Source organism: Phocoena sinus, chromosome 15 (genome assembly GCF_008692025.1).
Source record: "Phocoena sinus isolate mPhoSin1 chromosome 15, mPhoSin1.pri, whole genome shotgun sequence".
Classification (NCBI taxonomy): Eukaryota; Metazoa; Chordata; class Mammalia; order Artiodactyla; family Phocoenidae; genus Phocoena; species Phocoena sinus.
This window is the reverse complement of record NC_045777.1, coordinates 81,257,228-81,270,675: the sequence shown is the minus strand read 5'-3', so window position 1 is coordinate 81,270,675 and position 13,448 is coordinate 81,257,228. Positions and strand designations below refer to the sequence as shown.

General features: G+C 51.8%; 1 protein-coding gene across 2 annotated transcripts; it reads right to left on the bottom strand.

Moving 5' to 3' along the window:
* Nucleotides 1–284: 284 nt before the first annotated feature.
* ACTL6B (actin like 6B) lies at nt 285–13,105 on the bottom strand. Of its 2 annotated transcripts, none has more exons than XM_032606165.1 (14): nt 12,989–13,105; nt 12,465–12,541; nt 12,104–12,269; nt 11,699–11,799; nt 6,470–6,567; nt 5,715–5,809; nt 5,543–5,649; nt 4,755–4,844; nt 4,542–4,603; nt 4,309–4,423; nt 4,116–4,196; nt 3,921–4,016; nt 3,625–3,711; nt 285–568 (listed from the first exon to the last, which is right to left on the bottom strand). In XM_032606165.1, the coding sequence occupies exons 1-14, from the start codon at nt 13,011–13,013 to the stop codon at nt 488–490; spliced, it is 1,281 nt and encodes a 426-aa protein (XP_032462056.1). In that variant the 5' UTR covers nt 13,014–13,105; the 3' UTR covers nt 285–487. The 2 variants fall into 2 exon arrangements, 1 of the variants encoding a protein (XP_032462056.1); XR_004345884.1 differs by having other exon boundaries at nt 474–568; nt 3,625–3,728.
* Nucleotides 13,106–13,448: the final 343 nt, after the last annotated feature.

Genomic DNA, 13,448 nt, shown 5'->3' with positions numbered 1-13,448 from the left:
CCTACCGCCGCATCCTCTCTCCGGCTCCCACTTCCCGCCGCAACTCAGCTCCTCGCTGGGCGCCTAATTGAGCGACTCTCCCGGGTTCTCGCTGCGTGATCCTCCCTGGATTGCGGCCCCTTTGAAACCTGAGGCATCCGTGGCTCCTACGGCTCTGCCCCCGCCCGCAGACCTTGCCCTGGCGTCCACCGTGCGATTCCGAATGGGTATAGGTGTGGTCCTCCCTTCTCCTCTCTCCAGACCCCTGCCCCACTGCCCACCCCCAAAGAGGCCAACTTTTTTTCTTTCTTAAAACATTTTTACTCCTTTCAACCCAGAAACATCACAATCTAAGAGGACGAGTGGGGAAGGGAAGAAAAGCGGGCGCTGGGAGCGTTGGGGGCTTCGATCTGCGCTGGCGGAGCAGAGGTGGGGGAAACCATCTCCTTGCTTTCGCGTTCCCTCCCCCACCGCTGCAGGCGGGCCTGTGGACGGGGAGCGGGCGCCCTCAGGGGCACTTCCGCTCCACACACTGCTTCCCGCCCTCCTCATATTCCTGCTTGGAGATCCACATTTGCTGGAAAGTGCCCTGGGTCGGGGGGGCGACATCGGCGGTCGGGGAGGCTCTGGAGAGAGGGAGAAGCGCCTCCCCACACGCCTCCCGCGCAGGCTCGACCCCTCTGAACCTCCTCCTCAAGCCCACAGCCCTCCCGCAGCCACCAACTTGCCCCATCTTCCTGTCCTCTCCTTCGTATTCAGAGGGCGAATACCTGCTTCATATCGTTCAATCCACGATTCATTCATTCAACAAGTATTTATTGAGCACCAGTCTGCCCGGGGCCCAGGGCTGTTCTCGAGCTGGGAGGTGGAGCTTACAGCCCCAGACCAGCCAACCGGCGCCCCAACACTCCACATCCATTCTCCACCAGATACCCTATCACTCCGTCAGGCCTTCCAAACACGCCAAGTCGCCCCCCTTCCCAAGAAAAATCTTTCCTCCTCCCTCCCCACCATTCCGACACCACCTAACATCAGGATATTAGGATGTCGTCACTTTGGCGCCCCACCTCCACCCTCCCGCTGAAACAAGCGCCTTGAGGGTCTCCAGCCCTGGCATTTCAGACTGCACCCTCTCTGTGGTTGTCCTGCCTCTGCCTGAAAGTTAGTGTGTGTGTCCCTGCTTCTGTCCCTTGGCGTGTCCAGGAAGAACACACCTTCCTGGACCAGGTCATTCCCCTCCCTTCTGCTCACGTGCCAAGGCCCCACCCTTCCCACCATCTCTGGTTTCCAGTGCAGGTCTCTGCGCTGAGTTCCAGACCCAAATACAGTAAGGCCCCTACATACCAACGAGTTTCCTTCTGAGAGCGTGTTCTTAAGTCCAATTTGTTTCTAAGTCTAACGAAGTTGGCCTAGGTACCCAACTAACACAATCGGCTATATAGCACCGTACTTTAATAGGTTTATAATACTTTTCCCACAAGTATATAATGTCTGCTGAAATAAATATAGACACTAGGGATCCAAAGAAATCATGAAGACCACACATAATACTGAACGCAGTTTTAACAAATGTGGTCACAGTGAAGTAACTGGATTAAAAAGATGATATCTGAGTTTTATCTATCATTCCAATATCTATAATATCTAATGTACATTCCTATTCAAAATTCTTCAGAGTGAAATTATTTTATGGGCTTGAAATATAATTTTTAAAGAAATATCTTATGCTAAGGTTGCATATTCTAAGAAGCTCTGCACTAGTGCCAATGAAATGAACACTTCTATTTTTTACAAGTACTGTACTGCAGTACTCTGTGCAGTCCTGTAAAGTACACAAAAGCAAATCACTTGTGGAGGATGCACGCGTGTGACAATGTTCGCCAGACACGTGAACTATGTGATTGGACATGCGAACATTCGCATCTTTGAAAGTTCGAAACCCGAAGGTTCGTAAGTAGGGGACTTGCCGTACTCAGCTGTCTTTGGACACCTCCTCCTCAGTGTCCCCCGGGACCTCACCCTCAACATGTCCACAACTGTGTTCACTATCTTCGCCCACACCTGCCCCAAACCTGCTTCTCTGGTCATTCTCACCTTCTACAGTTGCCCTGTCCAAATCCAGTGGCCATTCGCTACATGGAACATTTGAAATGGAGCTATTGAGCACTTGAAATGTGGCTAGTCCGAAATGAGATACGCGCCACATGTCGAATACATACTGGATACCGAAGACTAAACCCAGGGAAAAGAGTGTAAAACATCTTAACTTTTATATTGATGACATATTGAAATGATAATACTTTGGATATATTGGATTAAATAGGATATATTCTTAAAACTTAATTTCACGTGTTTCTTTGGACTCTTTTTAATTACGGCTGCTAAAACATTTTAAATGACCTATGTGGCTCACATTACATTCCTCTTGGACAGCGCTGCCAGCATCTAGCATCCTGGGCCTCGTCCTCGTGCCGGTTCCCTCTTACCTCGCGTATCCAAACAGTGTCCACATTCTGTCAGTCAGACCTCTGATAAGCTTTCAATTCCACCCCGATATCTGCTCCGCCGTCAAACGCAGGTCACAGTGGAGACCACAGCAGCTCCCTCCAATCCACTCTCTGCTCTGCAGCCCAAGTGAGTCACTCAACTCAGATCTCACGGCATCTGCCCACTGCCTTTGGCCTCGCCTAGCTCCCCCCAGGAGCCAAGCACCCTCTCTCCCACTTTCCCTCATAAGTTCTTACTCACTCTTTCATCTCAGCTTGAGTGTCCCTTAGAGGCCCTTCATGACCCCTGAACAAAATCAAGTCTTCCTTTGAAGGAACACCCCACGCTTTGTGATGACCTCCTGTTTAATCGTCTCGGCTTCCAGGCTGTTCCCACGCACAGAGGCGGGGACTAGGTCGGGCTGTCCGTCCACTTCAGGTGCACGGGAGGCCCTCAACAACTGTGTGACTGACACACTCTCAGCCCTGAGCTAACTTCAGGGCTTCAGTCTCCTGTCACTCTGACCATTGTTTCTGTCTCCTTGGGGGCACCCACTCTAGTGGATATCCTCCTTGTCCTGTCATGGCCCTGCTGTCCCACTCTGTGTGGCTGACACCTGCACCCCCAGATGCAGTTTGCATCTTCACCTCTCGCTCAGCGTCTTGCCTCTACCCCAGCAGCTGGTCCAGACTGAACTCCCCACCTACCGCCCCAGAACCAACCTGCCAGCCTCCTTCTGTTTGCCCCTTGCTCACCACCCCATCCCCACTGCTACCCATTCCATGACTCCAGGACAATAGGAAGAACCTCCTGGCAAGGTCCCCTCACATCCGGCTCATACCCTGATCCCCAAAGACTCATGTCTGACATAACCTTCCCAAACGTGCCTGTGGCCATCACATCACCTTGCCCCAAACCTTCAGGGTCTCACCCTGGCACACAGGGCCACCACAATCTCATCCCAGCCAACCTCTCCGGTTTCCTGTCCTCCTCTCCCTGATTTGTGTCCTGATGTAGGATCCACCTTTCTGGGAGCAGTGACTGCCCTTTCATAAATGTTTGTTGAATGAATGAATGAGGAGGCAGGCAAGGCGATGGGGGCTGTCTGGATCTGCCCTTCCCCACATTCAGTGCTAGGCCAGGCCCCTCCCCTCTCACCAGTGAGGCCAGGATGGAGCCCCCGATCCAGGGGCTGAACTTGCGCTCCATGGTGCTGTTGCTGGCGATGAGCTTCAGTCTCATGCTCTGGGGAGAAAGAGGGGCTGGGGGAAGCAGACACCTGGCTTCTGGGAAGGGACAGGGCTGGGGGTAGGGAAGACTGGGAAGCCACAGCAGGAAGGGGCCACTCTGGTGGCCAGAACGTTTGCTTGATGTGTGGGAAGGAGGAAGGACTTGGTCCTGAAGGGCTGAGCCAGGACTGGAGTCCAGGGCCCTGGCCAGGGGTGGGTTCCTACCGGTGGAGTCTTCTGGGAAAGCTCTCGATTGAGCCTGTCAGTGAAGCCTTGGAGCAGCGTGTTCCCACCAGTGACAATGACACTGCCGTACAGGCCCTGAGAGCAGGGAGGAGGATTGAGCAGTCACGGGACGGCCCCTCCCCACCCCCCAGCTTCTCCTGCGCCTCTCTGCCAAGACTCAGGCTTGGGCCTCACCGGGCGAATGTCAATGTCGCACATGCCGATGCTGGTGGTCACCACGTGGCCCACACCTAGCATGGTGTTCCCCGAAAGGCCCTGCAGAGAAAGGTGACTGGGCTTTGGGCCCTCTGTCCCCTCTCCCAGACCTCTGTGATCCTTCCCAGCTTCTCCCACACCCCAGGATCCAGGGCCCTCCACCCAGCCCCACCTTGACATTGGAGGGATCAAACAGGCCCTCAGGGATGCGGAGTCGCTCCGCACCATAGTCTGTGTTGTAGCCATTGGGCATCTCGTAGTGCACTGTGGGCATCTGCGCAGCCACCCTGCCCAGGAAGGAGCAAGACTCTGCTTGGGGGTGCTCGCAAAACACCAGCAGTCCCCCCTGAGCTCCAGGCCTGCCCCCTTTCCACCCCCCACCCCCCAGCCATGAGCTGCACTTACTGCTCGTCGTAGGGAGAGTCCGAGACCTGCAGCACGGAGGCCTGGAAGTCCTGGATCACCTCCTGAGAACCCAGGGAGGTGGTGAGGGCTGGGTTCCCATCTCAGGGCCCACCCCACTCCGCCTGCAGGGCCTCTGTCCCTCCCGGCGGCTCACGGCAGGGGACTAGGAGGTGGGGGGCGCGGGGGTTTGGGGGGATTTCTCCAGCGCCTCACATTGCACATGTAGTTATGCCAGGACTTGGAAACCTGGGGTAACTTCTCCTTCTTCTTCCAGTTTGGGGGGGCGCCCTCCCGTACGGGCTCCTGTGGGGACACAGCCTGTGAGCACCCCACCCCATCCCACACTGACCCAGCCTACCCTGACCACACCTGCCCGCTCTGCAGCTAATGGGCACTGGGTTCTCTGCTCTGTTGCCCAGAAAAGGTGTTTCTCCCCCTTCCCTGTTAGAGGAGAGAGAACGGGGAAAGCCCATCCCCACAGATGCCATGTGTGCAGCGGGTACAGCTGATCTGAAAGGCTTTGGTCAGAGAACACTGAGCGTCCTGGGGAATCCAGTAGGCGGCCAGACCTTAAGGAAACAGCCTTTTACGGATCCATGTTCCACGTGGGGATCGCTTGCATGCAGTGTCTCATTTAACACTCGAGGCACTCGCGGCAGCCCTACATGCTGTTATTCCATTTTACAGGGGAGGAAACTGAGGCTTCGGAGCTTCAGTCTCATGTTCTAGGTCACACAGCTCTTCTGTGGCAGAAGCAGACCTTGAACCTGGGTCTACTGGACACCAGTACCCACCACACTGGCCCTGACATACACATCCTGCTAGCAGTTGGCTGTGGGACCTCGGCCATATCCCTCAGCCTGTCCAGATCTCTGATGCCTCCATTGCAAATTGAGGGCTGAGGGTCCTTCTGGGGCCTGGCTGCTCCCCACCCTGATATCTGATGGGTCAGTGGGTCGACAGTCATAGGGTCAGTGCCCAGGACATCCCAGAGGCTCCACCTTGGCTGCGATCATGTAAGGCGGGATGATGTCAATTGCCATTTCCTGGAAGAGCTCTCGGCACTGCATGGAGATGAAGTCCCCTGCCAGGGGTGACTTGACAATGCCTGGAAAGGAGGGGGTGTCAGGACCTGGTCCCTCAAGGCACCCCCGACCCCTGCCGAGGCCCCACCTTGCTGCAGGACGTAGCCATCGTGCACTGGAATGGCCGTGGTGTGGGTGGCCCCACTGTCCAGCACCAGACCTGTGGAGCGTCCATTCGCAAAGCTGGTGTGGGATGGGTAGGTCAAAGAGACAGCAGCAAGAGGGGGCTGGGACCCGAGTCTGGCCTAGTCACTCTCTTCTTTCCTGGATCCAGCCCATTCCCAGTCTGCAAATCTCTCCTTCTAGTTTGTGACCCATCTGCTAAAGAAAGGCAGCTGAGACCCTTGTCACTTTTTTCTTGTCCGAATCACACTCTCTTCCTCTATTTCTTCCTTTTGAGCTCCCAGCCTCTCTTTAGGTTTAGTTCTATGTCCCATGGGCTCTCTGAAATTAGGGGCTATATCGCCCCACTGCCTAGCATAGGGTTCAAGGCAAGGCAGATCCTTAAATAAAATAAATGCTGATTGGCTGCTTGGGAAGGGAACAAACACCTCAGTGTCATATACCCTTCCCTCCTCCCTCCAGCCCCAGCCTCTGCTGTCTACTTGTCCCTACTCTCAATGCCCAGCCTGATCCAAGGAATGGGAAAGGGCCGCTGAGCTGGCCACCCCAAGGTCCAAGGCACTTAGCCCCCAGGGGCCCTCTGCACTAATGGGGCTCAGGGGGCTGTCTGCCCATCCAGGATATTACTCTCCATAGAATCAGGCCCAGCCTCCAGCTCAGAACGCCACATCCCCCACCCTGACCCTCCACTCTGGCAGAGAAGCTTAACCCAGTGGATACGCAGTAAGCACAGCTGTCTTGCACAAGAAGAAGGCAGGAATGTTGTACTGCTCGAACATCAGCTCCGTCAGCTTCTCCCGCTTGGCCCGTGTGTTCCACTGAGGAGAAAGTGCAAGAGGGGAAGATTCAGGAAGGGAAAGGCACCGATCCACGTACATACCCGCCACCCCAACATGTATCTTGCGCTGAGGACAGAGGTCAGGTCCCCTGACCCTCATAGATCTTTAGAATGTGTGAACTATAAAGAACTTTAAAGATCACAATTCAAACTCAACTGAAGAAAACAAAACTTAGAGAGGGAAACTGGCCCAGATCACACAGAAAGCTCTTGGTGGAGCTGGGTCTAGAGTCACAGTCTCTTGACTCGTAGCCCAGTACTCTTGATTGTGCAATACGCACTTCAGCCCCCCCACCCCCAGCCGCCAGTATATCCTTCTTCCTCACTCTAATCATCTCAGAGGCAAGAAAGCTGAGGAAGAAGATTTCTGGGTAAAAATGTTGGATTGAATACAAACATCTACTTTTATTCCCTCCCAAGATCCCAGCAAAACTATAATAGAGGGGGAATTAATTTAAAAAACAACAACAAAAAACCCCCAAACTCACAAAAGCCAACAGGCACATAAAAAGATGCTCAGGGCTTCCCTGGTGGCAAAGTGGTTGAGAGTCTGCCTGCTGATGCAGGGGACACAGGTTCGTGCCCCGGTCTGGGAAGATCCCACCCGCGGAGCGGCTAGGCCCGTGAGCCATGGCCGCTGAGCCTGCGCGTTGGAGCCTGTGCTCCGCAACGGGAGAGGCCACAGCAGTGAGGCCCACGTACCACAAAAAAAAAAAAGATGCTCAATATTTTTGCCCATTAGGGAAATGCAAATCAAAAGCACAATGAGATTCCACTTCACACCCACTAGGGTGGTGATAATAATTTAAAAACAAGACAAAACGAAAAAACAGAAAATAACAAGTGTTGGAAAGGATGTGGAGAAATCAGAACCCTTGTCCATTGCTGTTGGGGAGGTTACATGGCTCAGCTGTAGAAAATGATTGGCAGTTCCTCAAAAAATTAACATAGAATTATCACATGCCCCAGCGATTTCACTCCTAGTTATATACCCAATGGAATTGCAAACACGTACTCAAACAAATCCTTGTACACAGCTGCCCACAGCAGCTCTATTCACGACAGCCAAGGTGGAAATAACTCAAATGTCCATCAGCAGATGAACAGCAAAACAAATTGTGGTATATCCATACAATGGAATATCACTCAGTCAGCTACAACATAAATGAACCTCGAAAACATTAATACAGACATAAAAAGTCACATACTGTATGATTCCATTTATATGAATGATCCAGAATAGATATATCCATAGAGACAGAAAACCAACTGATGGTTGCCAAGGGCTGGGGGCAGGGGGAGTGGAGAGAAACTGCTAAATGAAAATGGGTTTTCTTTGGGAGTGATGAAAATGTGTTTTTGTTTTTGTTTTTTCGGTACGGGGGCCTCTCACTGTTATGGCCTCTCCCGTTGTGGAGCACAAGCTCCGGACGCACAGGCTCAGCGGCCATGGCTCACGGGCCCAGCCGCTCCGCGGCATGTGGGATCTTCCCAGACCGGGGCACGAACCCGTGTCCCCTGCATCGGCAGGCGGACTCTCAACCACTGCGCCACCAGGGAAGCCGATGAAAATGTCTTGAAACTAGATAGAGGTGATGGTTGCAGAACATTGTGAATGTATTAAATGCCACTGAGTTTTTAACTTAAAAAAGATTAATTTTATGTCATGCGAATTTTACCTGAGAGAGAGACAGAGAGGCATAAACCCTTAAAGCTTAAGAAGAACAAGAAATGAGAAAACAGCAACAAATTTTTGAAGGTTGGAAATCAGTTAGGTGAGCAGTAACTGACTTAACAGATTCAAGAATGCTGACTCCTAAACTGGTAGTGGAAAAAGCCAACAACAGCCTGTGCTAAATGGCAGAATCCTCACAGGGATTGGGAATTGGTAGTTTCAGGTAGCTCTGAAAGTGGAAGGAAAGGGGAAATAAAATAAGATTGTTTAAAGCTATTCAAGTAACAGATCCCTAAACTCTCATCCTAATTCCATGGCACTAGGCTATTGCCCACTCCAACCTCAGCAGAAGAGTGGAAATTTATTCTCTGGAGAGAGTAAAACTGAGGGTCTCTGAACTGGTGGGACCCTTGTCACTGTTGGGAGTGAGGACACTATACTTAAAAGAGGGGAATTAAGTGATGCCATGCATATTGAATGCTGATAACATCAGCCCTATTTGCTCACTTGGCTTCCAGAAAGGGGTTGGGCAGTCCAGTCTTCAGGTTGGAAGTCTTCCCTGTGAGTTACATCAAAGATCTAAAGATGCAACATCCCAGTCAGACCATCCTATAACAAAGATTGCAGTCAGCAAGTCACCCTGCCCAATCAGCTTTTTAGTCCCCCATTCCTAAACATATGCAGACAGCCAAGGATTTGTGGAAATCTGAGAAAAACCTAGGAAATGAGATAAAGACTCCCAAGAAAGGGCAGGGAAAAAAAGCAACTTGGAAGAACAATAAGTATACAAGGAGACGAAAACTTCCAAAGACAAAACTAATAATATCCCTATGAGATAACAAATAATATTGCACCCATGAAATAAGAATAGGATGGTCTAAAGAGTAACATTCATGGAATAATAAAGACCTCCTGGGAAATAAAAATGCAGGAGCAGGAATGAGTTAAAAACTCAATAGGGGCTTCCCTGGTGGCTCAGTGGTTAAGAGTCTGCCTGACGATGCAGGGGACGCGGGTTCGTGTCCCAGTCTGGGAAGATCCCACATGCCATGGAGCGGCTAGGCCCGTGAGCCATGGCCGCTGAGCCTGCACGTCCAGAGCCTGTGCTCCGCAACGGGAGAGGCCACAACAGTGAGAGGCCTGTGTACAGTAAAAATACAAAAACAACCAAAAAAACCAAAAAACTCAATAGAAGAGGTGAAAAACAAATTGAGGGAATATCTTGGAAATAAGAGGAAAAAGATAAAGAGATGGAAAACATAACAGAAAAGAAGAGAACATTAGGAGACCAGTTCAGGAGGTACAAAATCCAAATAATAGGATTTCTCAAAAGAGAGAATAGAGAAAATTGAAAGAAATAAATCATCAAATAAGTAATTAAAATTCTTTCACTGAGTTGAAAGACATAGGTTTCCAAAATAAAGTGACATATTGGGTGTCCAGAGCCACGGACAAAAATAAACCCATATAATATTGTGAAATAGTAAAACACTGAGGACAAAGTGAAAATTTTATAAACTCTAAGAAAGAAAAATAAGTTACACCAAAGGATCAGGAAATAAATGTTTTTGGCCTTCTTGATAGTAACAGTAGATGCTAGAAGATATTGGAGAAGTGCCTTCAAGATTCCAAAGAAAAATGATTTCCAACCTGGAGCGTTATACCTAGCTAAACTATCAATCCAAGGTTAGACATGCAAGGTCTCAAAAATGTTACTTCTTATGACCTTTCTATGGCAGTTAGTGGAAGATGTGCCCCATGAAAACAAAGAAGAAAATAAAGAAAAGGAGTCATGTGATACAGGAAACAGGACTTCTAATACAGGAGAGGGGCAAAGTGTTTCCTTAAGATGATGGTGAAGGGAGATGTCAGGATGATAGCTACATCTTCTGCGTAGAAGGTAACTAGTCCAAAGTAGAGCAGGTCAGTGGGCTCCTGAGGAGGTTTCTTGAAGATGAAATTGATAGAACACCTTAAGGAATTAATGTCTTGAGAAAAGATATAGATAACTGATGAATAATTTAGGGCCACATTATTAAGTAGATAGAAAAACTAAGGAAAACAGAACCAAGACAATTTTCAGTGCTAGAGAAAACAAAAAGTTGCACAGGAAAGGAAAATAAACCACAGTTTATTGCCTGGTTCAGGCCTGATTAGCATACATAATAATAAGAGTGTAAATACTGAATATTGATCTTAAAAAAACCCAAAACCCTAAACTACAACTGTACTTTAGGTAAGAAATAAGAAATGTGTGTGGTGTGGGCTGGGGAGGAAAGAGAGCCAAGTGCTCATTTTCTATAGTGGGAAATCCACAGATTATGTTTAAAGCTAAAAAATTCACAATCAGCGATTTAAGTGTGATATATAGAGATATAAAAGGTAATGGCGGGACTTCCTGGTGGTCCAGTGGTAAAGAATCTGCCTTACAATGCAGGGCACATGGGTTCGATCCCTGGTCTTGGAACTAAGATCCCACATGCTGCAGGGCAAACAAGCCCACGCGCCTCAACTAGAGAGCCCATGCGCCCTGGAGCCTGCATGCCACAACGAGAGAGAGAAAATACGCACACCACAACTAGAGAGAACCTGTGGGCCACAGCGATGAGCCCGTGCCGCAATGAAAGATCCAGCAAGCCGCAACTAAGATCCAACGCAGCCCAAAAAATAAATAAATAAATAAACAGGGGCTTCCCTGATGGCGCAGTGGTTAAGAATCCACCTGCCAATGCAGGGGACACAGGTTCGAGCCCTGGTCCGGGAAGATCCCACATGCCGTGGAGCAACTAAACCTGTGTGCCGCAACTACTGAGCCTGCACTCTAGAGCCCGTGAGCCACAACTACTGAGCCCACGCACCTAGAGCCTATGCTCCGCAACAAGAGAAGCCACCGCAAGAAGCCTGCGCACTGCAACAGAGAATAGCCCTCACTCACTGCAACTAGAGAAAGCCTGCACGCAGCAACAAAGACCCAACGCAGCCAAAAATAAATAAATTCATTAAGAAATAATAATAAATAAATATTTTTTAAAAAGGTAATAGCAAAAAAAAAGCTAAAAGAGAGAAGAGCAATTGCCTCTGGAAAAGGGGCAATAGAAGGAGGAGGCTATGAATGGCATTTTTTTTCTTAACATACTTTATAAAACAAATTGATTCTTTACATGTATATATAATATTGACAAAGAATGTAAGTTAAAAGGTCATAAAAGGACTTGGGGTGGTGGGGCAGTGTATAAGGTTGACTGCGGGAAGGGCAAGTGGATAGAGCTGGAGGAGAGAGGGAGGCGTGGAGACTAAACCAGGGAGGAAGGAAAGTGGTTGAAGATGATGGAGTTGGAAGGAAAGTTTGAGAAGCGAAGTGGAGTGAGTGATGGCTTGAGGAGAGAGGTGAATGGTGGGCCCCAGGGCTTGACTAGCAGCTGGATGAGGCACTTACCGGGGCCTCGGACATGAGCACTGGGTGTAGATTTGGCTCAGACTTGACGTGTTTGCTGTAGGTGTGATCCAGGATCGCACGGAAGCACTCCCAGTCCTCGACTGGGGCCAGGAGACCAGTGGAGAGATGAGGGTGGGCAGGCAGGAGTCCAGGGACAGGAAGGAAAGGAAGGAGGGAAGGAAAATCCGGGGGAGGGGAAATAAGACAAGCTCCAGCAGAAGTCCCCCCTTCCCAGGAATCTGGTGGCCCCTGGTTAGGAACCAGGCAGCTGTGGGAAGAAGTGAGGGCATCCCCGGGACTTGGGCCGCTGCAAGGAAGACTCTGTGGATGTGGGGTGCTGTGCCCCAGGTTGTTGGGTGTGGGCTCTGAGTCTGTGTCAGGAGGCAGTGGGTGGGGGCCCCGTACTCATGCCATTCTTGAGGGGTGACATGACCTCCGCTCCATCCCGAGGCACGTGGAGGGCATTGGTGTCGATGTGAAAGATCTTCCCTTTCTTCTCCTTCTCCCCCTCCAACTCCAGCCCGCCCCCCTCCTCCGCGGCCAGCAGCCCCACTGTGGTGGGAAAGTCAGCCTGGAGGTGGGGCATGGGCGGAGAGAAATCAATCTCTTGCCCGGTTCCAGGCCCATGGCAGGGCCCTCAGCCCACCCCTGGGTTTACTCCCTCATTCCCACTCAGCAAAGCTTCTCTCTGGGCTCCGAGAGCCCTGGATCACTGGGAAGCCTGGAGGGGAGCCCTAGGTTTGGGGGAGGGGGCTGGAAGGCTCACCTTGGGGCAGTCCTCCCCAGCGTACCCAGCGCGGACTGAGAAGGAGCCAATGTCAAAGACCAGCGCCCCCACCTCATCTGTGCGGGGAGACAGACTTGTGAGGGGATCTCTCCCAAACTCTCTCCTCTTGGATTGTTCCGAAAGGAGGTCAGGGCAGAGCCACCTTCAACGCCGGACGGTGCGGGTGGGAGCTCGGCCAACAGTTTAGGGTCCTGGGAGTGGGGGTCAAGACCCCAAAGTCCCTTTCTGCTCAGTGGCCGTTTTCAGGCCACTCTCCTTGCTGGGCTAGGGGCCGGGCGGTGGTGGGTTGAATGGTAGAGAGGTTGGGCCCGGTGCGCGCGAACGTCCGGGGGCGGGGGTCGAAGGTGGGAGTGGCGCAGGACACAAACCAGGGGCTAGACCTGCTCGAGCGCCGAGGTGCCAGGCCCCAGGGTGCCCAGAGCTTGGGTCTCGCGGGTTCGGGGCGCTGGGATTCGGGCGAGGCCGCGCCAGGCTGGAGAGCCCGAAGCCCGAGGCTCGCTCACCTCCGCCGTAGACGCCCCCGCTCATAGTGCCCTCTCAGCGCTGCTCGCGGCCCGTGGGCAGCGGCGGGATCAGCACCGAGGCTGCCGGACAGCTCCCGGGACCCCGGGCGGGGCGGGGCGCGGGGCGGCCAATCGGGAGGCCAGGTTCCCCGCCCCCAACGGCGCCGCCGATAGGCTGAGAAGCCAGACAATAACCCGGCAGGGGGCCGCTGCTTTAAAGGGGCAGACACCTCAACCTTAGGCGCCGGGGAGGGGGTTAGCAAGGACCTCGAGGCCGGCCCTAAGGGATAGGCTGGCAGAGAGCAGGAGTACGCAAGAGATGGAGACCTTGTCCATTCGGAGTCTGTAGGGTGACTGACGGGGGGCCTCTGCTCCCTTACTTTTTAAAATGGGGTCTAGAAAAGGGCGCCATCGTCTCCGAGACGCGTCCATTCTCAGGCTCCTGAGCAAGGTTCTGCCA